The 26,828-nt window shown below is 33.6% G+C and overlaps 5 protein-coding genes across 5 annotated transcripts; 2 read left to right on the forward strand and 3 right to left on the reverse strand.

Annotated features, from left to right (window-relative positions):
- The first annotated feature begins 3,466 nt into the window (after positions 1 to 3,466).
- Positions 3,467 to 7,641, forward strand: LOC106439434 (probable sulfate transporter 3.4). The gene is made up of 13 exons (XM_048776472.1): positions 3,467 to 3,971; positions 4,556 to 4,604; positions 4,696 to 4,903; positions 5,302 to 5,473; positions 5,561 to 5,626; positions 5,712 to 5,825; positions 5,911 to 6,027; positions 6,116 to 6,242; positions 6,320 to 6,606; positions 6,693 to 6,883; positions 6,970 to 7,055; positions 7,141 to 7,217; positions 7,299 to 7,641. Exons 1-13 carry the CDS (start codon positions 3,654 to 3,656, stop codon positions 7,446 to 7,448), a joined length of 1,962 nt encoding a protein of 653 aa, XP_048632429.1. The 5' UTR covers positions 3,467 to 3,653; the 3' UTR covers positions 7,449 to 7,641.
- On the reverse strand, positions 7,573 to 10,361 carry LOC106439433 (MAR-binding filament-like protein 1). Its single transcript, XM_048776471.1, has 4 exons — positions 9,978 to 10,361; positions 9,813 to 9,859; positions 9,563 to 9,709; positions 7,573 to 9,451 (listed from the first exon to the last, which is right to left on the reverse strand). Exons 1-4 carry the CDS (start codon positions 10,240 to 10,242, stop codon positions 7,748 to 7,750), a joined length of 2,163 nt encoding a protein of 720 aa, XP_048632428.1. The 5' UTR covers positions 10,243 to 10,361; the 3' UTR covers positions 7,573 to 7,747.
- A 537-nt stretch (positions 10,362 to 10,898) lies between these two features.
- Positions 10,899 to 13,509, forward strand: LOC106439435 (pentatricopeptide repeat-containing protein At3g16010). Its single transcript, XM_013880874.3, has 2 exons — positions 10,899 to 11,143; positions 11,242 to 13,509. The coding sequence occupies exons 1-2, from the start codon at positions 11,059 to 11,061 to the stop codon at positions 13,077 to 13,079; spliced, it is 1,923 nt and encodes a 640-aa protein (XP_013736328.2). The 5' UTR covers positions 10,899 to 11,058; the 3' UTR covers positions 13,080 to 13,509.
- Positions 13,510 to 16,333: 2,824 nt separating this feature from the next.
- Positions 16,334 to 17,204, reverse strand: LOC125607176 (MD-2-related lipid-recognition protein ROSY1-like). Its single transcript, XM_048777011.1, has 4 exons — positions 17,105 to 17,204; positions 16,843 to 16,947; positions 16,581 to 16,744; positions 16,334 to 16,414 (listed from the first exon to the last, which is right to left on the reverse strand). The coding sequence occupies exons 1-4, from the start codon at positions 17,202 to 17,204 to the stop codon at positions 16,334 to 16,336; spliced, it is 450 nt and encodes a 149-aa protein (XP_048632968.1).
- A 4,557-nt stretch (positions 17,205 to 21,761) lies between these two features.
- Positions 21,762 to 23,197, reverse strand: LOC106444042 (MD-2-related lipid-recognition protein ROSY1-like). Its single transcript, XM_013885575.3, has 3 exons — positions 22,682 to 23,197; positions 22,283 to 22,560; positions 21,762 to 22,148 (listed from the first exon to the last, which is right to left on the reverse strand). Exons 1-3 carry the CDS (start codon positions 22,779 to 22,781, stop codon positions 22,014 to 22,016), a joined length of 513 nt encoding a protein of 170 aa, XP_013741029.2. The 5' UTR covers positions 22,782 to 23,197; the 3' UTR covers positions 21,762 to 22,013.
- Between the last annotated feature and the right edge of the window lie 3,631 nt (positions 23,198 to 26,828).

The raw sequence follows: 26,828 nt of genomic DNA on the forward strand, positions 1-26,828 counted from the left end.
AAATTTGTTTTCTGTACCGATTTATTTATTAACTGTGAAAATTCCAGACTTTAAACCTACAATTTTTCACATGTTTGAAGTTAGTTTAGCAAAAAATCCGACTGAAAGAATAGCATTTCGTGCCACAAATGTTTTAAATTCGAGATATAAGAAAACCGACCCTTTGGAGATATCCATATAAAAAATTGCTATCAATGTTTTTTGTGAGAACTATTGCGATCAATGTTGGGTACGTAGAAAGCATTATAGGTAAAAAGAACAACCCGATCATTATTTTATTTAGTCAAAGATTTCAGACTATAAACTTTTTTGTGAAACTTCATAATTTCTTGAAACATCAACAAGAAGTAAGAAGACTATAGTATAACTGAAACGATGATGAAATGAAAGTTATGATTCAAACGTCTAATAAAGGCATTTATAATTTTGTAGGATTTTAAAATAGAAAAAACGTAAGAAATTAATTAAAAATTATGTATGTATGTTTATAAAGAAATCAACAGTTAGGGTGTTACCTAAACACAGGGTAAGAGAGATTGGAGCTATGATTTCAATTGCTAATAATGTGTTGTTCTACAATCTATTTGCGCCACCTTTTTAACCTTTTGTTACATCTACACACAGATTAGTAAACGAGGAAGCAGTTTTACCAAGACTTTGTCATTAGGGGATAAATTAATTTTCTCCATCGTTTAATGCTTTGTTCAATGGCTTCTAAGTATCCGCATAGTTTGAGAGGCTTAGGTAGTGAGTGACCAATTCAAATATTGCTAACACCAAAACATTTGCTATCTTCTGGTCAATAATAGATCCCACATATATTTGTATGAATCTGTATGTATTTTAAAATTATGGCAACAATTAATCTTCAGATAATTTTGAATCAACGTGGAGCCTTTTTAACCATTTTTTCTTTGTATAATATTTTATGTTTGATATTATTTAAATGGGAAAATCGCATAAAAAACCTTGAAAGTGTCACTTACTAGCACTTTAAACCTTGAAGTTCTTTCACTAACACTTTTAACCTTCAAAGTGACATTTTTATCATAAAAAACCTCCAAAGAAGAAAAATGACCTGCTGAACAGGTTAAAAACAGTTTTTTTTCAAAAAATAATTATTTAATTAATAAATAAACAAAAAAATAATAAAATCGAAAAATTTAACAAAAAAACTCATAAATTAAAAAAAAGTGAGAAAAATAAATAAAGATTTAGAAAATTAAATAAAAAATAACTAAAAATTAAAAAATAAATAAGATCAAATTAAAATACAGAAAAAATAATAATAAATTTCAAAAATTGAAAATTCAAAAAGTTTTTTTTTCATTTTCAAATATAATGTCGGAAATTATCATTGGAGATATGTGTTGATAAAAAAAAGACTAAGATAACACCAAACCAAGTTTTTGTTCTCAAACTAGTATTCAAGGCTCAAAATCACAAAAATAAGTTTCATTAAAGAGGTAAATATACACTTATACCCCTTGGGTTAATTAATCCAAACTTTAGGGTTTAGAGTTAAGAGGTGAGGTTTTGGAATTAGGGTTTAAAATTTTATAAAATAAAAAATAAATACTAAAAAATTAAAAATAAAAATTTTAAAAACAGTTTCAAAAAATTTCACTTTTTTTTTAAATTTATGATTTTTTTATTTTTCTCCATTTTAATTTGATCTTATTTATTTTTTGATTTTTCTGTTATTTTTTATTTAATTTTTAAATATTTATTTATTTTTCTCATTTTTTTTAATTTGTGAGTTTTTTGTTAAATTTTTCGATTTTTATTAATTTTTTTGTTTATTTTATTAATTAAATAATTATTTTTTCAAAAAAAAAAAACTGTTTTTAACCTGTTCAACCGGTCATTTTTCTTGTTTGGAGGTTTTTTATGATAAAAATGTCACTTTGAAGGTTAAAAGTGTTAGTGAAAGAACTTCAAGGTTTAAAGTGCTAGTAAGTGACACTTTCAAGGTTTTTTATGCGATTTTCCCTTATTTAAATTGAAGCCATTAAAAGTGGAAGCTCCACCAGTCTTCCCAAATTCAACTGTCCTCATCACCCCAAAAAAATTCAACGTTCAGGAGTCTGTAAGTCTCTTATCTTTTAACTTGACACTGAATCCTATAAGACTCGAAACATTTTTCTTTTCCCAAATCACGAATTCGAAAACAATTGTTTTTTTTTTCCAAAACATAGAAATAATAAAATAATACTCTTTCTGTTTCTAAATAAATATCACTTTGAAGTTTTTCACACAAATTAAGAAAGTGGCGGAAATATACGTAAATTGTTATTAATTACACTTCTCTGACCAATAGTATTTGAGATAAATAAGATTATTTATAAAAAATGCAGTTTTCAATTAATTTTTAGCTAAAAATATAATTTGCATTGAAATTGTAAAGTGACATTTTTTTATAACAAGAAAAAATGTTAAAATGATATTTATTATGAAACAAAGAGAGTAGTAACCTCTAAAATTATACTCTCTCCGTTTTCGAATGTAAGATTTTTTAGATTATTTTCTTGTTCCACAAAAATAGATTTTATGTATTGTTAAAGTACTATTTTTATACTTTAGAAGAATATTAATTGAAAATATTTGAATTGATTAAATTTATTGGTGAAAAGTTATTAGAAAGTGTATAATAAAGTAAAAAATAAATTAAATTATAAATATTTATTAAATTCTTAATAAGCGTGCATATTTTAGAAAATCTTAGTTTTGGGAACGGAAGGAGTATTTTCTAGCAAGAAATATATTAATATAAAATGATGAAAACCAAGAGTGAGCATTTACAAACATAAGTTGACCAAAATACACATGTATTAACTACAATGAATTACTCTGGTTATTTGACATGCATATACACACTTGGCGAAAAAGTTATAAGAAAAATTGACATCACAAATATACACATTAACTACCATAAAATGCGTTTTAATTAATTTGACCTACACAATTAGAAAATTTTCATTTTCACTCCATTTTTTAATTCAAAATAGAGTGAAAATTGAATAAAAATAAAAAAATAAAATCGTCACTCTATAAATGAAATAATTTTTATTTTTTGTTCATTACTTTATTTTTCACTTTATTTTGGAGTAAAATATGAACTGGAGATATAAATGTTTTAAAAGTATTATACTTCTAGATATATCTAATGTTATAAAAGGAATGCTTTTTAATAGATTAGATATACTACTATATTTAAAAAAATTAGTAATTTTCGTTGTGTATCAAGTTTTATATGATTTTCATTGTGTATAATGTATATGATATCCCATTGATTCCCCTGTTCTGCGATCTTATCATATATTTGTTCATATGCCATTCTCTACAGAAAATTTGATTTCCTTAGATTTTATTTCCTTTTCACGAACTTGATTATGGGAAATGACGCATTTGCCCCTATAAACTTAACCATGAAACCGCTTTTCAGTTTCCTTTTTTGTTTTGTAAAACAAAAAAAAACATGTCATTACCCATAATACCAACTACACTTTTAGAGCCAAGTGTCTATAAATACAAAGCACAATTATACCATCTTTCCTCACAAAATCCTACAAACATAATCACATCCAAATCACCTATTGAATTCTGCATCTCTATTATTTCAAGAACCGTTCATTTAAAGTCCCTTCTAAACCATGGGTCATGGCACGAACAGAGTAGAAGATATGACGTCTCCCAACACCGCAACCGCTAGAGAAACGATCGTGGAGATACACAGCGTTTGTCTACCGCCCAAGAAAACAACGTTTCAGAAACTCAAGAAGCGCTTTGCTGATGTTTTCTTTCCTGATGATCCGTTAGAGAGGTTTAGGAACCAAACATGGAGAAACAAAGTGATTCTTGGTCTTCAAAGCTTGTTTCCGATATTCACATGGGGTTCTCAGTATGATCTCAAGCTTTTTAGGTCTGATGTTATCTCTGGTCTCACCATTGCCAGTCTGGCCATCCCTCAGGTTCACCACTTAACAATCCTTTTTTAATTAGAAAAGTTGTTTTTTGTTGTTTTCTGGTTTTGTTGTGAATATTTTTATTTCCTTTTCGAAATTGGTTTATCATTCTTAAGCTATATATTTAAACAAAAAATTGAAAATTAATGGAAATAATTGATCTGTTTTTAAATAAATTATTATCCTATCAAATCGAAATTGTTTTACAGTTTTCTAATTTGGTTATCATATTCTTTTCAGTTTTGGCCAAAAAAGAATTTGATTTTTTTTGTTTATATGTTGGTAGGATAATTAAAGTCCTAGCTATGTTGGTAGGATAATAAAAGGCGTAACAACGAGGTTTTGTCATTTACATTGTTGATTAGTGTTGGGATTACTGGTTGGACACGGAAGGTTAAAAGCAAACACATAACATGTTTTGCCTTTGTTTGGACTATTTAGTGTCATTCAATGTATTATTAAATTTAAATAAAAATACTTTAATCTCGTTAATTTCATAGTGGGTTCGCTTAGAATTATCCAAAAACTTAATTTAATTAAAGGTTTTTCTTACAAATTTTTGTTTTTATGTTTTGAAATTTAAATTGCAGGGAATCAGCTATGCCAAGCTAGCAAACTTACCACCTATAGTTGGTCTTTGTAAGTATCGACCATCATCACATGATTGCAGACTAATCAGTGTAATAAACTATATCAGGTTCTAATTAATCAGTTTTGTGGCTGCATGCAGATTCAAGTTTTGTGCCACCACTTATCTACTCAGTTCTTGGGAGTTCAAAACATCTTGCAGTTGGTCCTGTCTCAATTGCATCACTTGTAATGGGCTCCATGTTAAGTGAGAGTGTTTCTCCAACACAAGACCCAGTTCTATATCTCAAATTGGCATTCACTTCAACTTTCTTTGCTGGTCTCTTCCAAGCCTCACTCGGCCTTCTTAGGTATGAATATTACCTAGAGAATTTAGATTTTCCAATCAAAAACTCAAACTAATAAGGGGAATCTGCAATCGTCATGTGAAAAGAATATGTAGTAAAGCTTATTATTGCAGTTTAGTAATTCATTGTGTAGAATATATTCAGAGTTTTGCTTAAGTCTCTTTTGTTGAATTATCACTGAATATGGAAGGGGCATTAATCATGATGAATAGAGAGATAACTAACATTTTTCTATGGAAAAAAGACCAAGATTCTATATAACTTGATTTGATGGTGACATGTACTAATGTCTACCTCCAAGATGCTTCCTTCTACTTAGTGGTTTTTACACTTTAATTTTCATGGTCAGCAACTTTGGATTAGTATTATACATTTACATAAATTTAATTAAAATTTTTCAGGCTGGGATTTTTGATTGACTTTTTGTCAAAGCCAACTTTGGTTGGTTTCACTGCTGGTGCTGCTGTGATTGTGTCACTTCAACAGCTTAAGGGCCTTCTTGGAATTGTTCATTTCACTGGCAAAATGCAATTTATTCCTGTCATGTCCTCTGTTTTCAACCATAGATCCGAAGTAAGTCAATCATTCCTTTCCTCTTTATTTATTTATTTTTTGATAAAAAAAATCCTTATCTAATAGTGTTACTTACTACAATTTCAGTGGTCATGGGAAACTATTGTGATGGGGGTTGGCTTCTTGATCATTCTCCTAACCACAAGACACATTGTAAGTACTTGCAAAAACTTCAGGCATTATACCAAAAGAGACTGTGCTATGATTGAATATTTAACATTTTCTGGCGAATTTACAGAGCATGAGGAAGCCAAAACTTTTCTGGATATCAGCTGCATCACCTTTGGCATCAGTTGTTATCTCAACTCTTCTTGTATTCCTCATCAGGAACAAGACTCATGCCATCTCTTTTGTAAGAACATTATTAACTAGACTTGACTTATGTTACTTTGAAAACTGAATTGAGAAAATTCTAACAGTTCAATTTTTTAATGCAGATTGGACATCTACCAAAGGGTTTGAATCCACCTTCATCAAACATGTTGTACTTCAGTGGTACTCATCTTGCTCTTGCCATCAAGACCGGTATCATCACAGGGGTTCTCTCTCTTACAGTAAGCTTTACAAAATCTTTATATCCTTTTGTAAATTGTAGAGTTAAGTGCTAAAGTGCTTAACACTTTGACTTGATTGACTTTTCAGGAAGGGATTGCTGTTGGGAGAACCTTTGCATCTCTAAAGAACTATCAAGTTAATGGGAACAAAGAAATGATGGCTATAGGTTTTATGAACATGGTTGGCTCTTGCACCTCTTGCTATGTTACAACAGGTTAGAAACCAATCTCATTCACCTTGTGGCCCAAGGAACAATGTTTTTGACGACTTACATTTTATTGTTTTCTTCAGGTTCTTTCTCTAGATCTGCTGTAAACTACAATGCTGGAGCAAAAACAGCTGCTTCCAACATTGTGTTGGCCTCGACAGTTCTTGTGACCCTCTTGTTTCTGATGCCACTCTTCTACTACACTCCTAACTTGATCCTAGCCGCCATCATCTTAACCGCAGTGATAGGCCTCATTGACTACCAAGCTGCTTACAAGCTCTACAAAGTTGACAAATTCGATTTCTTCACTTGCATGTGTGCCTTCTTTGGTGTTCTCTTAGTCTCTGTGCCTCTTGGCCTAGCAATAGCAGTGAGTATACATATATTATTTATGGTTATGGTTTTTACTAATCCTCAGATTGTTTGTTATCTAAGTTTGATACATTCTTGTCACAGGTGGTTGTTTCAGTGATCAAGATCTTGTTGCATGTAACCAGGCCAAACACTTTAGAGTTTGGAAATATCCAAGGGACTCAGATATACCAGAGTCTTAAAAGATACAGAGAAGCCTCAAGAATCCATGGTTTCTTGATTCTTGCTGTTGAATCTCCAATATACTTTGTCAATAGCACTTACCTGCAAGAAAGGTTAGTCAAAACAACTTTCTTCATTACTAAATAACTTGATTCTTGATATGTTTTGTGTGTGTTCTTATAGAAATGATTTTATGTAGGATCTTGAGATGGACAAGGGAAGAGGAAACTCGGATAAAGGAAAACAATGGTACTACCTTAAAATGCATAGTTCTTGACATGACAGGTAACTTCTCTTCTCATATGAGGTATGCTCATAGCTTTTGACTTATCTTCTTTACTTATGCCTTCTCTTTTTTGAACTGTTTCAGCTGTATCTTCCATAGATACAAGTGGGATTGAGGCGGTGTTTGAACTTAGGAGGAGGCTGGAGAAGCAATCACTTCAGGTTAAACCTCTATCTCTAAACAAAGATCTTACCTATGTTAAGTAGTAAAACACAAGCTAACTTTTCACTTTTTCAAAACAGCTTGTGCTGGTGAACCCTGTGGGGAGTGTGATGGAAAAGCTACAGAAGTCCAAGATCATTGAGTCATTGGGTTTGAGTGGACTTTATCTAACAGTTGGTGAAGCTGTTGCTGATCTCTCATCTACATGGAAAGCTCATGGCCAGCCATGAATTTGAGAGACTTTGAACTTCTACTAGAGAAGGATGGTTGTTTCTGAAGACTAAAGCAGCCTCTTGAGAAACAATTTTTGGTGCTTGCCCTTAACTCCTCGAGGGTGTTTTGGTTTCAATTGTATAATAATAATAATAAATGTAATTTCAATCTTTAACATATAGTTTATGAGATCATAATTTTAGACATGAATAGCCTGATACAATCTTCTCACTCTATATGAAATGGTCAAAATTTACACAGATTAGAGTTATATGATAATAAGCAAGTTCTGCTCATTATACAACCTTTGTCTCTTTCAAGAACTAGTGCTGCTCTTTCTCCTCCTGACAACTTTCTTCACAGCAACCTTATCATCGCTCTTCTCTTCATCATCTGAACTATTCACAGCCTTTATAGAATCCTGTTGCTGGCTCCTCATGCGCAGTATCTCTCCCTTTGCAGACCCCAAGTCTTCCTCCAGCTTCTTCGCTTTCTTCTCCAGCACTTCCCTCTCTTTTCCTAGACTCATCACGACGATATGCGCGTCTTCCACGTTCTCCTTCGCTTCCTTTGACGCTTTCTTCGCCTCTTCTAGCGATCTTTGAAGCACTTCTCTCTCGTCCTCCAAGCTCGAGACATGAGTGTTCACCTTCTCGAGCTCTCGTGAAAGCGTCGCTGTGTTCTTGTTCATCTCGTCTAAAGACTTAACTGCTTCTTCCAGGTCTGTCTCAAGGGCCTTCATGGCCTCCGTGTCCATTAACATCTGCTTCTCCATCACCTTCACCTCTTTCTCCAACGCCGAAACAGTCTCTTTCTCCTCTTTCAATTCTTTGTTAGTGGCTTCACCTTTCTTGTAAACCTCCACTAGCTCCTTTTGCAGGCTCTGGTTCTTGGCAGAAGCTTCTTCGACCTCACGCCTCAGTTCCTCAATCTCGTCTCTAGCTTTCTTCACATGATCCTTCTCCACTGCAAGCTCACTAGCCAAAACCTCACCGTTTCGTCTCTCATCAGCGAGATTCTCTTCATACCTTTTCTTGGCTTTATCAAACTCTTCGCTAACTTTTGAAACCTCTGATTCAAACTTCGAGCACAAACCTCTCGACTCATCAAGCATCTTCTCCAGGTCAGAGACACGTTCTCTCGACGCCTGGAGTGTTATCTTCGTTCCTTCGAGCTCATGTCTCAAGTTTTGTACACTAGCGAGTTCTATCTCCAGCATCCTCTTTGCGTCTTCGTACTTCTCAGTAAGGTCAGCGACTTTGTCTCTACTCTCGTTAACATCCTTCACCGCATGATCCAGCTTTTCATTAATCTTCTGAATCTCCTCCTCTCTACTTCTTATGACGTCAGCATCAGCAGCTGCTCGCGTCTCAGAAGTTAGTTTCAAGTCATTGTAGTCTTTTGTAGCATCGTCAAGCTTCTTGATGTAACCTTCTTTCTCAGCGACTAAAGTGGTGATTCTGGTGTTTAGTTCCTCAATGGCAGAGTTCTTGGAGTCTATTTCAGACTGAGTTCTTGTGACTTCCTCCTTAAGCTGTTTGATTTGTAACTTTGCTTCAGCGAGATCACTGCTGGTTTGAGTGTAAGCAGAGTTGAGTTTCTTCAGTTCTTCTTCTTTCTCAGCTAGTGATGTGCTAATAGTTTGAACTTCTTCTTTTTTATCTTTCAGCTCCAAACTAAGCAAGTTGATCCGATCTTCTAACCCCTCAATCAAATCAAGCTTTTCTTTGAGCTCAGTCTCAAGTGCCCTTTTGTCTTCACCAGCCTTTGATAGATTGCTTTGCAGGTTTCCAACCTGAGCTCTAAGCTCCTCAGATATCTTCTTCTCGCTGCTTAACTCCTTGCCTAACCCCGCTGCCACTTCCTTTGCAGAATTCAACTGGTTGATCAATGAGAATCGTTCCTCTTCTGCCTTTTTCCGTTCCTTGTTCCACTCTTCCTCCTCACGCTTGATTCTTGCTTCAAAGTCTTTCTCCATCAAAACCAATGCTCTTTCTCTGTCTTTCAGCTGGTTCTTTAGCTGTATGTAAGTAAGCAAGGAAGGATCAAATCCAGCAGCGAGAAGAAGCATTCTGCCACACAAAGTTGCTAAGCAAAAAAGGTTTAACAAGTTGTAGAAGAGAAAGCTTACAGAATCGATGGTTTCTTGAGCAGCTTTGGTGTCTTTACGAGCAAGTGCATAGAGAGCACCAAGAACACCAGAACTAAAAATGCCAAGACCGTTTAGGAGAGAGAGAAAAGTGTTTGGTGATGATGTTGTTCCTTCACTAACTGCAACCTAAATCCACCACATAAAAAAGCAAATATACAAAGTCTCTCAATCACTTCTAAAACACTATTGAAACTCAAATGGTGGATGCAAAGAGAGTTTATATAACAACCTCAGATTCTTGATTAAGCTTTGATGTCTTAATCTCATTGTCGTCTCCTGTAATAATAAAAGAGAAAGTGATCACAACAATGGTGTTCCAAACAAAAAATGATCACAACAATGAAAGATAACATTTTTATCGATTCAGAAGAGTAACAAGAAGAAAGGAACTCACTTTCATCGGCCAAAGCAGGGGACTGAAGCTTGAGGAAGGGAAGAACGGAGATACCAACGAGAACAAAAGCTCTTCTTTTGACGTCGTTGTTTGCGTCTTGGCGGCGTAGAGAAGCCGATGGAGGTCGGCGACGCTTTGACTTGGCGGCATTGTTAGAGCAGAGAAGCAGGAACTGAGAAGGAGGAGATGGAGAAGGGAGGAAGCGAGAAGAGTGGAGAGGAGGAGAAGGGGAGGAGCAAGTGCCTCCTATGAGGAAACCACCCATCTTCTTCTCCGGGGAAGGAAGAAGAAGTAAAAGTTTATTTGGAGATTGGGAATGTGTGGCAAATGGCAAATCCACTGAGAACCCAAACAAACAAAAAAAAAAGAAAAAAGAAAACGGAGCTTCCTTTTTGTGTTGTACTGATCAGTTTAAAAATTCAATCGGTGGTTTTTGGTTTGGTTTGGTTCAGCAAGCAGAAACCAAACAATTTGATACTCCCTCCCTTTTGAATAATCAAGATTTAGAAAAAAAATAATCTTTTCACATTTTTAACGTACTTTTATATTACATAATAATGATAAATTGTAACTTCTGAAAATAATAATTATGTTTATTAAATTTTGATAATAATGAAAAATAATCAGAGAAAATAATATATTTATAATTAAAATTTAAAATGTTTTTTACTATTTGTGAAGACTATAAAACATACATTTTTGAAAATGGAAGGAATATGTAACAACTAAATAAACCGAAATAAATCGATTACATAACAAATTTTGTTTTTTTACTAAGTTAACCGAATAAAACGGTATATAAACCGATTTAGGTTCAATTCAGAATAGATAACAACACCCAGAACCGAAATTGTTTGGTTCAATTCGGTGACATCTAAAGAAACCAAAAAAATCCGAACCGTATAAAACCCGTGAGGCTCACGTGCGTCTTCTTCAGCTGTCTGATCCTTAACCTCTCTTAATCATTTTTCCGCCGTTCTCTTGCTAAAACCACCTCCGACGACGACGGCGACTCCAAACACACCGATCCTTAACTGCCGGAATAGTATAACTCTTCGAAGCTCCTAACCCGTTTATAAAAATGGCCTACATAACGTCTCGATCAATTCTCGTGAAGCGAAGCGTCTCAACGCTACCTCACCTCTCTCAGAGATTTAAACAAACAGGTTATCTGCACATCATATCCTCCTAAAGTTTAGATTTTTTAGTAGAAAAGGTTTCACCTTTATGGTTTTTTTGACTCTCAAAACAATTCGTTTCGCAGAAAGCGAGATTGTTCAGATGTTCAGTCTTCCAAACCCAGAGTACTCAGAGAACCCACAAGAGAAGTGGAAACTCTCTAGAAAAGACCCTTCAGTGCGGATGCTAGACGAGAGATTCATCAGAATCCTCAAAATCTTCAAATGGGGACCTGACGCCGAGAAAGCTCTAGAGGTCCTCAAGCTCAAAGTAGACCACCGTCTGGTCCGTTCAGTCCTCGAGATAGACGTCGAGATCAACGTCAAGACCCAGTTCTTCAAATGGGCTGGTAAAAGAAGAAACTTTCAGCACGATTCCTCCACTTACATGGCATTGATACGCTGCCTTGAAGAAGCTAGGCTTTACGGTGAGATGTACAGAACGATACAAGAAGTGGTTCGTAATACTTATGTTAGCGTCAGTCCAGGGATGCTCTCTGAGGTTGTGAAGGCGTTGGGGAGAGCTAAGATGGTTAGCAAGGCTTTGTCTGTGTTTTATCAGGCGAAAGGACGCAAGTGCAAACCTAATTCGAGCACTTACAACTCTGTGATTATGATGCTGATGCAAGAAGGACAGCACGAGAGAGTTCATGAGGTTTATAGTGAGATGTGTAATGAAGGGGATTGTTTTCCGGATACGGTTACGTACTCCGCGGTTATATCTTCTTATGATAAGTTAAGTCGTTATGATTCTGCTATAAGGTTGTTTGATGAGATGAGGGAAAATAATTTGGAGCCAACGGAGAAGATATACACTACTTTGCTGGGAGTTTACTTTAAGGTGGGTGAAGTTGAGAAAGCTTTGGATCTTTTCGAGGAGATGAGACGAGAAGGTTGCTTGCCTAGTGTTTATACTTACACGGAGCTTGTAAAAGGGCTTGGTAAAGCAGGGAGAGTGGAAGAAGCATATGGTTTGTATAAGAACATGGTTAGAGATGGTTTGAGTCCTGATGTTGTGTTTTTAAACAATCTGATGAACGTTTTAGGCAAAGTGGGTAGAGTGGAGGAGTTGTTGAGTGTCTTTAATGAGATGGGGAGGTGGAGATGTACTCCCACTGTTGTTTCGTACAACACTGTGATTAAAGCTCTGTTTGAGTCGAAAGCACCGGTCGCAGAAGTGAGTACTTGGTTTAATAAGATGAAGGGGGAAGGTGTTTCACCTAGCGAGTTCACTTACTCCATCCTTATAGATGGTTATTGTAAAACCAATAGAGTGGAGAAAGCTCTTTTGCTGCTTGAGGAGATGGATGAGATAGGCTTTCCGCCTTGTCCTGCAGCGTATTGCAGCCTTATAAACGCTCTTGGGAAGGCGAAAAGATACGAAGCTGCCAACGAGCTGTTTAAGGAGCTGAAAGAGAATTTTGGGAATGTGAGTTCTAGAGTGTACGCTGTGATGATCAAACATTTTGGGAAATGCGGGAAGCTCAGTGAAGCTGTAGACTTATTCAATGAGATGAAGAACCAAGGAAGAGGTCCTGATGTTTACGCTTACAACGCGCTTATGTCGGGAATGGTGAAGGCTGGTATGATAAGTGAGGCTCATTCGTTGCTTAGAAAGATGGAAGAGAACGGTTGCATTGCGGATGTGAATTCGCATAACATTATGCTCAATGGATTTGCTAGAACAGGTGCGCCGAAACGAGCTATAGAAATGTTTGAAGCTATGAAGCGTTCTGGTGTTGTGAAGCCTGATGGTGTCACTTATAATACTCTTCTTGGATGTTTTGCACATGCTGGAATGTTTGATGAGGCTGCAAGCATGATGAGAGAGATGAAAGATAAAGGTTTTGTGTATGATGCAATCACTTACTCATCAATACTTGACGCTGTGGGCAATGTGGATCATGTAAAAGATGTTCTATGATCCGGGATATTTGCAAAGAGTGGGAACACTTTAAACAAAAAAAGAAAGAAAGAGATAACCATCTATCTTGCTCAAGCAGCATCAGAAGGGATGGAAGTGGACTTTGATCATCTATCTATGAGGGCCTAGAGGTAACCTTATTAGCCTAAACAATTCAGCTAAACTGGAGTATACCACTGCGATAGTTTGTTGTTATACGTAACTGAAGAGTACACTAGGCTCGTGCCTTGGAAGTTGGAACCCTTATTTGTTGGTGAGACCTTTGCATGAGATCTACCATGTAAAGTATAGTTCATGGAGGGTTTTTGATATCACTCCAGACTGTTATGTAAGGTCTGATTACTGTGGTATGCTACAGTTCAGGATTCACGAGAAACGTTTGCTAATTTCTTACTCTGTTTTAATTTTATCGACAAAGCTATTTGCTCTCCGTCTCCCTCTACTGTTTAGGTCTTAACACACCGTGACTCTATCTAGTTTTAGAAAAGAGCAGCTTGCTGTGTCTGAAACTCTGAATGAAGTCTTGTGAAATTGAAGGTGCTTGAAAACCAGATTCAAAAACATAGACAAATAGAGAAAGGTTAAGTGTGTTTATTAACACGCTTTTCTTATTTGTTGGACGATACATAAAAAGGTAAAGAGGGGATACAAACATTAGGATAACAATGCATACAAAAAAGTAGATCGGACTCATTTACTCATAAAACACTTGGAACATACAAAAATAAAAACTGATTGAAACTCATCTATTCTTCATATGCTATTCTTTCAATATCTTATGTTAGGCTTTGGTTATACCTTGAGAGCCACTTAATAAGTCAGCATAGATTCCAACATGGAAAACACGCCAGATTTTACTAGCATTTTATAATAAAAAGAATATGTTCCTCCAATATGGAAGGTATGGAAAATACACCAAATCTACTTATATTTAATATTCCAGCTTTAGGTTACGAAATGGAAAATACAACAACAATTCTTTTGAAATTTAAGGTGCTTGAAAACCAGATTAAATATACATAGACAAATCGAAATACGTTAAATGTGTTTATAAACACGCTTTTTTTATTTATTGGACGACACAAACATAAAGGTAAAAAGGATAGAAACATTAGGATTACCATGCATACAAGAGTAAATCAGACTCATAAAGGACATGGAACATAGTTTCAATCGGTAGCTTATGTAGACCTACGACCGGTAACCACACAATTGAATACGACGCACATAATTTTCTCTTGCTCCACCTTGATGCTTAGTGTAACGATATTTAACAGCTGAAGTATTTCAATTGAAAGAAAAGAGCGATCTCGTTAGGTCGTTATAAAAACGAACAAAAAGGAGTCTGAAATGAAGCGACTATTGAATATGTTTCAGCCTAGTTGTTAATGTATAGAAAAACTTACTCCATTTAGTTCTTTCGGAATGAATGCGTTAGGTACAGTAAATGCAAAGCGGCCAAATAGCCTAACAGGGCACTCGGTGATATCACAGATGGGGAAGGTTTTAATAGATACATATGGATTGACCAGAAAAGGTGCCGAAACGTTGACAACTACAGTGGCTCCATCAGGGATTTGTATGCCTGTTCATACCAATTGTATTTTTTATATCTGGACGAGTTAAATTGACAAGAAAATCAGAAATGTAATTATTTACCTGCATAACCGGCTATGGTAATATTTGAATTACCGCTACGGTCAACCGCGTGTGGGGAGATGTCCACAGTTCGGACACTAACGGGATAGGGATGAGTTACTAACAAAAAGAAAAAGAAAAAATGATACCAGCATCTTACTACGACTATTTTCTTCTTTTAACTTTCACGAATCAAAGTAACTTTATTTGCTTTTCTTATCAAAAGAAAAAAAAATACAAAAATTTAACATTAATTAACCGCTACTTACTATTGCAAGGTCTGAATACACGGGAGCTGCCCAAAGCAGCAGGTACGAAAAAGAGTGATACAAGGAGAAGAAGAAGTAAAGGCTGGCCGTGAGATATCGCCATGTATATTGATTAGATCAGTAGATAGACTTTATATTTTTGTGTGTGCGTTTATGCTACATTCCTGCCTTCTCTTTTATAGTCTATAGATTATCAGACTTTGCTACTCAAAGTAATATCCCTATATTACAATAATCTCATACGTTATACGCGAGGACTTTAAAATATGGTTGTTACAAAAATAGTATATACATTTGACCAAAATATAGTATATATAATTCCTTTGATGTTTCCATGTTCTTACACATGCATGCAATAATTTGTAGATTATACATTTTGCTTCAAATTAATGAGCCTATATTATATCTTTAGTATCTACCATGAAATAGATGACATGTAATCACTCAAAAAAAAAAAAGATGTATTTGCAGAGTAAAGGAAAGAACACTAAGAAAAAAAGAAAGACATTAAGATAACTATCTAGTTCGGTTTAATTCGGTGGTATTATTTCAAAACCAAGATTTTGAGAACCGGAAAACCGACTCGAAAACCATATAGACTAAACCACGTGATGCACACGTACGTTTTCTTCAGCTGTCTGACCATAAGCTCTCTTCAGCTGTAGACTTGTTCAACGAGATGAAGAACCAAGGAAGTGGTCCTAATGTCTATGCTTACAACGCGCTTATGTCAGGAATGGTGAAGGCTGGTATTATAAACGAGGCTAAAACGTTGCTTAGAAAGATGGAAGAAAACGGTTGCAGTCCGGATGTAAATTCGCATAACATCATACTCAATGGATTTGCTAGAACAGGTGCGCTGAGACGAGCTATAGAAATGTTTGAAGCTATGAAGCGTTCTGGTGTTATTAAGCGTTATGGTGTTATTAAGCCTGATGGTGTAACTTATAATACTCTTTTTGGATGTTTTGCGCATGCTGGAATGTTTGAGGAGGCTGCAAGAATGATGGGAGAGATGGAAGATAAAGGCTTTTGTGTATGATGCAATCACTTATAAATCAATACTTGAAGCTGTAGGCAATGTGGATCATTTTTTTCACAAATTGCGCGCATAGACTACTTAATCAGTCTATTTTAAAATTTAAGGTGCTTGAAAACCAGATTAGAAACATAGACAAATAGAAATAGGTTAAGTGTGTTTATTAACACATTTATTTATTTTTTGGACTACACATAAAAGGTAAAGAGGTTACATCATGTCATCATTAGAAATACCATGCATACAAGATTAGATCAGAATCAGACTCATAAACGATTTGGAACATATAGTTTCACTCGGAAACTTCCCTAAGCAGGGACCGTTTCAGCTGTTACGAAACAATCGAAGTGGATGCACATCATCGGGTCTTCCTGATTCTCCACCGTTATCTTTAGTGTGGCCGAATAAGTATAGTATCTCTTCTAAAAGTATTTTGTAAGGAAAAAAAAATGGCGGTCTTGTTAGGTCACTAAAAAACCCAACAAAATGGAGATCTGAAATGCAGCGATTATAAAATTAGTCTCAGACTAGTTGTTAATGTAAAGAAAAACTTACTATTCTGGTTAGTTCTTCCTCCGTGAATACGTTAGGTAAAGTAAACACAAGGGGGCCAGGTGCAACTGGGCACGCCACTAGATCACATAAGGGGTAGTTTCTATCGTCTGAGATATATCCCCAAATGCTGAATGTTACAGTTGCTCCATCAGAGATGTTTGTGTCTGTTCACACCAAGAAAAAAAAATACTGGAAGAGTTAACTTGAAAATCATCAAGAAAGAAAAAATATAATTATGAAAACCAGAAATTGAATTATTTACATGTCTGAGCGGATAGCGTAATGTTTGCATTAGTGCTAGTCTTAATCCAGTCATCGTCTGGGGAGAAAAGTACACCGCTTGCAGCAATGGGATAGCTATGACGGGCTAGAAAAGGAACAAAAAAGATACCAACATCTTACTACAATTACAAAAAAAAACGCTCTACAATTTTTTTTTTCTGAAGTTCACGAAACAAGATAACTTTATTTACCTTCTTCTATCAAAAATTACAAAATAAATTATAACATCAACCGCTACTTACGATCGCATTTCGAGAATCTGGTTGCGTTCAAAGCAGCAGGTAAGAAAAAGAGTGATACAAGGAGAGGAAGAAGCAAAGGCCGGACGTGGGATATCGCCATGTATATTAACTCTCTCTCGATCCACAGTAGACAGACTTTATATTTTTGTGTTTTCAGTAAGTATTATGTCTAAATTATGCATGACTGCCTTCATATATAGTCAGCAGATTATCAGATTTTGCTACTCAAAATTATCCCATATATATTACAATAATCTTCCACGTTATACGCGAGAACCTTAAAACGTGGTTGTTCAAAAATAATACTATATATTTCCTTTTCTGTTTGGTTTGACAAAAGATGTTTGTAATAGTACTGTACCATGTGTTTTTTATATATATCAAAACATTTGGCATCTTTTTCGAGTTTCAATTTTAGATCATGCAGAAGTATTTTAAAATATGATAGGAAGCTCCATTCCCTTTGTGTCACAGATCCCGTAATATATGGACATTACAATCAAAATCTTAAAGATATGATAAATGAGAACATTTGAGTATCCTAGAAATGTTATAAATTATTTACTGGTTTGTTTTGGAATGGGGAAGCAGTATCATTTGAAAATAACAAATTTCAAATAGCAATGTTAAAAAATCGTTAGGTGGTAATTAAACGGCTCGTAGATGACTCATGTGTAGAATAGATGAACGAGTAGGCGTCATCCAGGTTAATTTTTAATTTCAAATATATATTTTTTTAAACGTTTCACTAATTTACCGTCTAAATTGATTATTTTAAAAGCTGGAAACTAGAGTTGTTGGTCAGGCTCATTGTATAAGTTGGCATATAGGAGTTTTGTTTTTTGGATTATTAAGAAGTCTAGACTCAAAATCACATGTAATATGAGTTTATTCATAAATATTAGAGAAAATTTGCGAGATAGCCAAAAACAGAAATGTAATTAAAAAACTGACTATGAGTTTGACGTAATTGAATCAGTGACATTTAACCCTCATATGATCTGGTTATGTCCTTTATTGCAACAAGTTGCCGGTAAAGCAGGAGAAATAGATGACACCGACTATGATTTATGTAGTCCAAGAAGAGGTGAACTGGTGATAACTTACGAAAGACCACATCACTTAAATATTTACCGCATACAGAGTTATTGTGCACAGTAAATATGTGGACTAAAATAGAACTCTTTTCAATATATCTTGTATTCCATTCCAATTTATAGCAGAAATACAAAGAAGTCTAATTTCTATTCTACATGAACGATATATAATTGAATCATGGTATGTACTTCAACAAAATAACCACAATAAACTTACAACGAGATAATCCAACACAGAGTATAAACTAAACTATATCACCTAATCACTAAACCTACACGTAAATATAAATCCTAATCCAATGTCAACTTCAATTTTCCAAAAATTAAATCCAAATTTTGAAATGCCAGTAAGATGCATTACCATTCTAGAATGAAGCATATATAATAGAAAATGTGAAAATATAGTTGCAATCTACATATAATCTTAGCATATTTCTCAAATGTTGATATGGCTAAGCCTTCATGGAAGGTGGTAATGTTTTCCCCAATCTCAACCTCAATCGTACATAAACTAAACTCTATCAACTAATCACTAAACCCTACACGAAAATATAAACTCTAATCCAATGTCAATCCCAATCCTTCATAAACTAAACCTTAGCCACTAATTAATAAACCCTACATGAAAATATAAACATTAATCCAATGTCAACCCCAATCTTTCATAAACTAAACCCAAATTTCAAAATGCAAGTACAATGTATTTCTATTCTACATGAGCAAATAGAATATAAAATGTAACAAACGATATAAACACAGTACATATATATTATTCAAATTTTGAAGTGTCTATGTTTACAGTGTACTGCTTACACCAAAATTCAGATTAATTGCAGCGAAAAGAAATGAAGATTGACAGCATTAGAGAAAAGAGGTGGAAGACACAATATCATATGGATATCATTCCCATTCAACATCACATTGTGTTTTGTTTTGTTTGATGTCATAATAAATTTTATTCTATTTACGTTCAATATATTATTCTTCTTTACAAAATTATATACATACATAAAGGACATGTATACACCAATACAAAACTCATATCAATAGAACATGAAACAACAATGAACAAGATTGAACCCTCTTTTTCAATCATCGAATGAAATATAACTTACTAAATAGTAAATTATATATTAATAAACATGGCAAATAAGAGAAGAGCCAAATTTGAAGGAAATATAGTATGTTCCATTTCATAAAATAGTATAGAAATATTGTTACCCTTCTAATTCATCCATGACAAACCTGAAAAACAAAATGAAAATGAAGACACACGTTAGTTTAAAAGTTGAAAGGAAATGACAGCATATAAGATTACTTTACGCTTAGGTTAAATGTTTAGTTGTGTCAATCCCAAATAGCTTATGCGAGTAAAGAAGTAACATATGCAATTAGAATTGACCATCTGATATAATATAGAATTTATATATATGGAACGGAACAGATGGTCAGATGAAATAGAAAACAAATAGTATATTAGTTCTAATATGATTCTTCAATCCTAAATCAATTCGTTTACCTCAGTTTACCAGATCGGGCATGCAACAGAAACGATGGGTAAGAGTTATCAACTTAGAATAGACTAGGGCCGAATCTATTCCAAATAGCAGAAATAACAATGAAATAATATAATTTATTGCACAAAACAAAAAGCTTACAATATTGCAACATATCTGAACCTAATCGCTGATATGAAGGAGATGAGGCTTTGGTGGTCTTTCAGGCTGATCATACTTACGAACTCTCCTAGCAACCAATTCAACAAGAAGGGACGATTTCCCCTTTGCAATGAATTTCGAGGAGTCAAAGAAACACAGAGGAGGCCGACAGTGGCGACTGTGGAGAGAAAATCGGTGGGTTGGAAGAAGGTAAAACCTTCGATGACAACCTTTCATTTTTTCAAAAGTTATCAAAACAAGTTAAAAAAGATAATGTGATGCTAATAGTGTCACGAGTTACTTTCCATAGTTAAACATTAAGAATTTTTTTAAAAAAAATCATTAGGTTCCGCCGGTTGGGATTAAGGACAAAACAACAATATTACATAAAATTATATCGGCGTATAGAAAAGCTAGGGTGATTGTTTATCAACCTAATTATGCATTATTCTGGTGTCATAGAGCCCGATTTCTCTAAATATTATTCCATCTTATGTAATATTAGTTTTTCATATAACAGTTTTCAGACATAAAATATTGATGTTTAGAAATGGTTTAATATATATGCCAGTGAACAAGTTGTCCATCTGACTATAACCTAAAATCTAAAAATCTAACTGTAAGAAAACAATACATTTATTGAACGTAATGGACGTTTACTTTCCCTCAATTTTATTTCATTTTTTGCTCAGATGATTAGGAATAGTTATGTTTGTTCTTTACCAACATGATTTGGGAGTTTGCCCAAAAAGAAGATTTGGAGTTTTATGAATCCTCCTTGTGTTGTATTGTCCCAGTAGGCATCAGGTGTTCGAGATAAAACAAAACTGATTGAATCTCGTCTAATGAGACTGGCCTGAAGTTAACTTCAGAGGATTTCTATGTTAATTGCTCCCTATGTTAGTTAGGATATTATTCCATACGGTTGTTACGTATATTCTGTGTATATCCTCATACGATAGATCTCCTAAGATCTCATCCTCTTGTATAAATATACTATCGTGATCAATGGAAAGGTTATCAAACCTAATACACTTTCACCCTATGCACTGGATTTGTAGTTGATAAGACACATGGGAAGTTAAGTTTACAAGATTGATGTGCTAGGTGTCTCCCAAACTTTTCGAGATCTTGATTATGGCTCCACTAATTTGGATGTACGCAGTGCAGTCTAAATTTAAAACACTGATCCTACCAACAAAAGGTCTGATAGATATAAACTATCTTTACACGGACTTGGCATATGCAGAAGCTGACGTGGACAGGCAACAGAGTAAATGAAAGACTCTGAGTGCTGAAGCAGCTTTGCCGTTAGATTTTTGTGGCAGCTTGAGAATGAAAAACACTATTTAAATAGGAATCTAGAATGAAGAATAGGTTTTATGCTTTGAATGATGTAACTGAGTGACGCCATGAGTCCTTGCACCTGATCGATGTGAGATCAGTGATGAAGATTATACTCGTCATGAGAGTGTACTTGGAGTCAATCTTCAAAGCTCGTCCTTGTTTGTTCTTGTAATCCATTTCTGATAAACAATAAAGGAGTTAGAGACATCAATACTCTATCAAGGTCCTCTTCTCAATTCTCATAGTCCCGCAACTATATTTATCCGCACTGAAAACCAACTCTTTCTCACATTTAAAATATCAGCATAGGTTCCAATATTGAAAAAAAAAACAGATTTTCTGGCCTACGACTTACCCTTGGTGCGTCTGACAACATTTGTTTAAAATGAATCCTCCACGGTGATACCATCAGTGATCTTGAGTATCTCATCCTGCACCGTTCCTAAACCTGCTTCCAAGTCCAACATCCTCTAATTCGTTGCTTGCCATGACCGTAGATGCTTCAAGTCACGATATCAAAATAATGATCCCAAAAGCTATAGAATTAAAGATTGATTTCCGTTGGTAGTTAAGACTACCTATTTTTATTTATTTTTCATTGATTGAAATAGAAAATAACAAGAAACAAAGTTGGAGTTCAACTCCTACAAGCAACATGAACATAAAAACTGGAGGAAGATTACTTCTTCTCCTCTTATTTGCAAAACAAGTACGTAATTAAAAGAAACAAATATTAGTCGTCTACTGCATAAATTTTCGGTTTGGAATTTCGGTACGATTAGAAATCATCCTGTTTGGTTCAATGGCTTATTCAAGCTCCATCATCGTAGCAGATTGCCTAATAAGAGACGTACTACCATCATCGGTAACCCAACAAAGGAACACAACGCACATACTTGTGTCTTTCGCATCCTTGATGCGTACTGTAATAACATATATCCTCTGCAATATTTCAATAAAACCAAAAAGCGGTCTCGTAATTAGGTCATTAGAAAATCCGACAAAATGGAGATCTGAAAAAGCAACAGTTATTGAATTTTCTCTCGGACTAATTGTTAATGTAAAGAAAAACTTACTCCTTTTAGCTCCTCGTTACTGAATATTTTAGATAAAGTAAACGAAAAGCGGCCAGGTCTGATGGGGCACCTCACTTTATCACACAAGTTGTAGGTTTTAATACTGGAAGTTTTAGGGTCGCCGGCGGAGGCTTTCGCAATGGTGAGTTCTACAACTGAACCATCAGAGATTCTGGCTGTATAACCGGTTATTGTAATGTCTGCATTACCGCTACGGGTAACCGGGTATGGAGAGATCTTCACTGTCTCGACATTAACGCGATAGTTTTCATAACTTCCTACCAAAAACAAAAACAAAAATGATACCAACATCTTACGACGATTATAACTCTCACGATTGAAAGTAACTTTATTTGCCTTTAATTTATCAAAGAAAATAAAACGTTAACAGCTACTTACCATTGCACGTTCTGAAGTTATTTCCGCCCAAAACAGCAGGCAAGAAAAATAGTGATACAAGGAGAGGAAGAAGCAAAGGATGGGCGTGGGATATCGACATATATAGTAATTAGCTATCGATCCTAAGTATATATAAGACTTTTATGTTTTGTGTTTCTAGTGTTATTGTTTATACATGCATGCCTTCTACTTTATAGTCCTGTGGATTATCAGATTTTGCAACTCAAAATAATATCCAAATTATTAGAATAATCTCCCACGTTATACGCCAGGTCATTATAACATGGTTGTCAAATAAATATTATATATTTCCTTGTCTGCTTGGTTTGACAAAAGATGCATGTAGTAGTTTAGTGTAGGCAGCGTAGCACATGTTGTGCTTAATTACATACATACACATACAATAATAGCTGGTTTATAAGACTAGCTTTAAAGTAATATCCCTACATAAGTTCGAATCACTAATGAAACAGAAAAAAATATTTTCCAAAGAACACTAAGCAATAAACAAGCAGGAGATTAAGAGTATGATTAATGAGGAGTTCTTAGCGTGGAGTTCTTAGCGGAATATAAGAACATGTCTCTTAAATATCTTATTTAAGAATTGTTTCTTAATTTTTTTTAGTTAAAAGTTAAGAGACGGGTTATTATATTCCGCTAAAAACCCCTCATTAATCATGCTCGAAGATAGCTGAGTTCAGTCTAATCAAAGAAATTTGACATATAAGAGAGAAAAAAAAGTTTCAGTTTTTTAAGATATTTTAAAACTTCAAAGTTGGGGAAGCAGAAACTTTGAGTAATGGAGTTGCATTGACTTCAACCACGTAAAAATTAGAGGAGAGTTTTCACATGGGTTCTCAAAATATATGAATTTAGAGCAAGTTTATCGGTTAAGAAACTCTTCAGAATCTATATTAATATTTAATTCAATTAATTAATTACTTACGTCAACTACAAATTGAGCTAATTATGAAGAAAATGATTAAAAAATTAAGCTAATAATGTTGTTCAAAAAATAATTATGTATAATTCTCACATTAGTTATACTCGAGACCTTAAAATATGGTTGTTAAGAAAATAATACATACTCCCTCTTTTGTATATTATATGATGTTTTACATTAATACACATTTATTAAAAATATTTTTTTTTAAAATTTATATATTAATAATTTTAATTATAATGTAAATACTGCAATTGGTTACATAAATTTTGTTAACGATAAAGTTATTTAGATATATGGAAAAACATTTTATATTATGAAGAAAAGAAAAAACTGGCTAATTGGACCATGTTGGAGAATGAATTTGTCTCTTTATACCTTTGAGTCTATAAAGTTGTCCAAATGTACCTATTATTTTTTAATACGAAATTAAATGAATAACATAGGTTAACATAATTTACTTAACTTTAAAATAGTAATTATATTTTTAGAAATCTCTAGGATGACCTTAAATAAATAAATACTATAAATTTTAAATATTATTATTTTAAATACTTTCAAAAAGATTTTTTTGGATTTCAAAAACTAAATTGAAATAATTGAAAACATAAAAAATAAAAAAAAGTATGAATTCAAATACGTATTATTCAAAAAAAAAATATATAAGGGCAATTCTCTCAAATGACCCTAAATAAATAAAATAAAAAAATAAAAGAAAAAAAATAACTCTAAAAGTCTAATTGTGTCGTTTTTCTAGTTTTCTCCGCCTTCCTTACGAGAAAAATGAATATCAACAAAGACGAATTAACAATGATCCCCCACTCGTTATTCACATCCCATCTCCAAGCACCATATGTTACATATATATAAACCATTTGATTTGATAGGGAAGAAGAAGAAGAAATGAAGAAGATCGTTGAATCAAAAGAAGAATAAATTCAAAGTCATTCAATATACGTAACTTTACGTAAAAAAAAAGAAAAAATTGAATAAAATTAATTAAGATTGTTTCTTAGATTTTTTCAGATTTAAAAACAAAAAATAATCAAAAATGTTAAATACATATTCTAAACAGAATATAACACATACATAAGGTTAAAATATAAATTCTAATGTGCTTAGAAGATAGCGTAAAGGTAGAATTAGTTGTTTTATCTACAATATATGATAGAACAGATGTAAGTGTTTTCTATATTTTTCTACAATGAAATAAAAAGCTTACAATATATATTGTATGTTATAAATAACAAAGCGTTCTGGTTAGAACTGGGCAAACATATTATATATTTAGATATATCATAGAGAAAATATTACAATATGAATACTAACTTTTATAAAATGTTGAAGTTAAGTTAGAACTTATGTTAAAAAAATAAATTATAATAAAAATTAATATAGCAATAAATGTACCTACAATTACCTAATTTAATGATATTATGGTCAGATTCTACAACATAAAAATAAAGAAAGTGATTTTTGTTTATGATACATAGTTTTTACTGTATATATAAAAATAGAAGCTTGATGCAGGTTTTAATTTAAAAATAAATAAAATCACAACAAGATTGGTAAACTTTAGGGGAAGTTTCATATTTACCACTTTCATGGTACCACTTTTCATCTTTACCACCACTAAATGGACATTTTTAAAAATACATTCTTCATTAAGTGGCATAAGATTTTTGTACCATTGTTCTCTATATATATAACAAATCATTATTTAAATAAATATAAAAAAAAAAAAAAAAAATTTTGTATGTTTTCGAATTAAACTTTTTCAAATTCGAACTTTTTATAATTTTTTTTTGAATTTTTATTTGAAATTTCTTTTTGAAAATCGAAAATTATGTTTAAAACTATTTTATAATTTTTTTTATATTTATTAGAATTTTAAATTTCACATTCCAAAAACCTTACTCTATTCTTCAACTCTAAACCCTAAGTCTAGATTAGTTAATCCTATAGGTATGAGTATAAGTGTTTTTTACTCTTCATTAAAAATGAGAGTAAAAGTGGTAAGTGTAAATGGTATTATGAATGTGGTATTTGTAGCAATTTCCTTAAAATTTAATAATTTTTTTAAAAAAACTAAATACTGTGCTAATATACAAGTAACACAATCAATCATCACCGATATCTCAATGATAACGTCAGTGTCGACTTAACAAGGCGGTGCAACCACCCCGGATCCCCTCCAATTCCAGCAATATTAGGAGTCGTAATTATTTTCATTAGCATATATGATCTAGATTTGGGCTGCTTTAAACACACAGTATTACATTTTTTTCTAATTGAAATATTAAAGGGATGTGCATGCTTGATGATCGTGTGAAAAAGGTTAAATAAAAATAGTCTTTTACAAAACGTTAAGAAAATAATTACTATAGGACCTTTAAAAAAGTTGGGAAAACCCAAGGGCCCTTGTTCATCTTAAGCCGGCTCTGGATAACGCTACACATGGAGATAGTATTACTATTAATATTCTTATTCTAACATGTTTATCTGGGAGAAATAAAAGCCTAATTTTTTTTTTTTCTTTTGAGTATAAAAGCCTCAATTAACTATCAATTTTTCTCAAAGTGGGGAAGCAAGATCCTCTAGGATCGGAGTTGCATTAACTTTAAGGACAGAGCTGTCTAGATTGCTAAAACAATATAAGTTTCCTTTTTTATATGGTCATCATATGTCATAAACTAGGTTTATGTTTCTCAGGTAAAAAGCCCGTTTAAGATCATCTACTTTCCTTCAAATTATCATTTAAAATTTGGCATCTGATTATCAATGTTACAGTGTAAGATATGCACAGAAAGCTATTTCACCGATAATGATGGACCAACATGGGATTCTGCATATAAAATGGCTTGATAGAGAGCTCAGGCATGTCAGTTCTTCTCCTTTCACTTTGGGTGAAGGGGTTAACAATGATTGTTATGAGATAGGGATTGTTTGAACGCAGGTTGCATAGACCCCGATATGCCATCTGGCTCAAGAACTGTTTGCCCTCTGGTTAGTTATACCTATTTCATAGAGACAGTATCTATTCGTATAGGATAATAGTATCAGCTTTCTCAGGCAATGGTCTTATACTTAATGAAACTGGTGGACGGCTTAGTTCAGCTGTTATGTGTCTGCAAAACTGTTCGTGTCTCAAGGGCGGATCTAGGAGTACTTGTAACCGGGTGTCGGGGCATTTTCATAGAATTT

This window comes from Brassica napus, chromosome A3 (genome assembly GCF_020379485.1).
Source record: "Brassica napus cultivar Da-Ae chromosome A3, Da-Ae, whole genome shotgun sequence".
NCBI lineage: Eukaryota > Viridiplantae > Streptophyta > Magnoliopsida > Brassicales > Brassicaceae > Brassica > Brassica napus.